The following is an 857-nucleotide window of genomic DNA, read 5'->3' as shown; positions in this document are numbered from 1 at the left end:
CGACAAATCGGTCGACTCAAAGCACTAAGGGAACTCAACGTAAGACGGAACCTGCTGTGTGTGCTGCCGGAAGGTGCGTCTCCGACCTGAGTTGTTGATTTTTTCAGCTGTTTTATTTGCATTGGGACGAACAGGAAGCGCGATGTTGCTTCGTCGTCACTCGGCTGCCAACAATGACAGTTCTCTGCATGTGTTCCTGCAGAGCTGGCCGATCTTCCTCTGGTGAAGTTGGACTTCTCCTGTAACAAAGTCTCCACCATCCCGGTGTGTTTCAGGAAGATGAGGCAGCTGCAGTCTCTGCAGTTAGAGAACAACCCGCTGCAGAGTCCCCCGGCTCAGGTACAAACGCACAAACACTAAAGTTTACAATTTACATGCAGACCAAAAGACACAGATATACACAACAGCTGCCTACTATACACACATTTACACATTTACACAAAGATATGAACACAACTGGTCAGGATCACACACACATAAAAGTATATACAGTGTTCTCTCTTTATATACTTTCCTATATCGCGGTTCGCCTTTTGCTCCCTCATTACAGTATTTTTTATTTTTTTTTTAAATCCATTCCGCGGAAGTTTTGCTATATCGCTGTTTTTCACAGTGGTGGATTAGTGGTTGAGGGTTCGGACTTGGGTCCGGTTAAAAGCAGAGGTCATATTTTGTTGTTGTTCACTTTCCTTCCTTTCGTACACAATTTTTTATTTTTTTTTTAAATTTCCTATACTTTAATTATTTTCGTGATACAGAACATTTTCTAACCTAGAACAATTAAACAGTAAAAACAACAATTTTTTTTTAACAATTTTTAACAATTTTTTTAACTTTTTTTTTTTTTTTTTTTTTAA

General features: G+C 39.3%; 1 protein-coding gene across 1 annotated transcript in view; it reads left to right on the top strand.

Moving 5' to 3' along the window:
- Positions 1–857, top strand: part of lrch1 (leucine-rich repeats and calponin homology (CH) domain containing 1) — a 31545-nt gene that overhangs the window by 8142 nt on the left and 22546 nt on the right. The window contains 2 exon segments of the mRNA XM_008327809.3: positions 1–73; positions 203–339. The exon segment at positions 1–73 is cut by the window's left edge and continues 30 nt beyond it. Coding sequence (XP_008326031.1) covers positions 1–73; positions 203–339 — 210 coding nt within the window.

The sequence above is a fragment of the Cynoglossus semilaevis genome, chromosome 16 (assembly GCF_000523025.1).
Source record: "Cynoglossus semilaevis isolate Cse_v1.0 chromosome 16, Cse_v1.0, whole genome shotgun sequence".
NCBI lineage: Eukaryota > Metazoa > Chordata > Actinopteri > Pleuronectiformes > Cynoglossidae > Cynoglossus > Cynoglossus semilaevis.
This window is presented reverse-complemented; position numbering and strand designations above follow the sequence as displayed.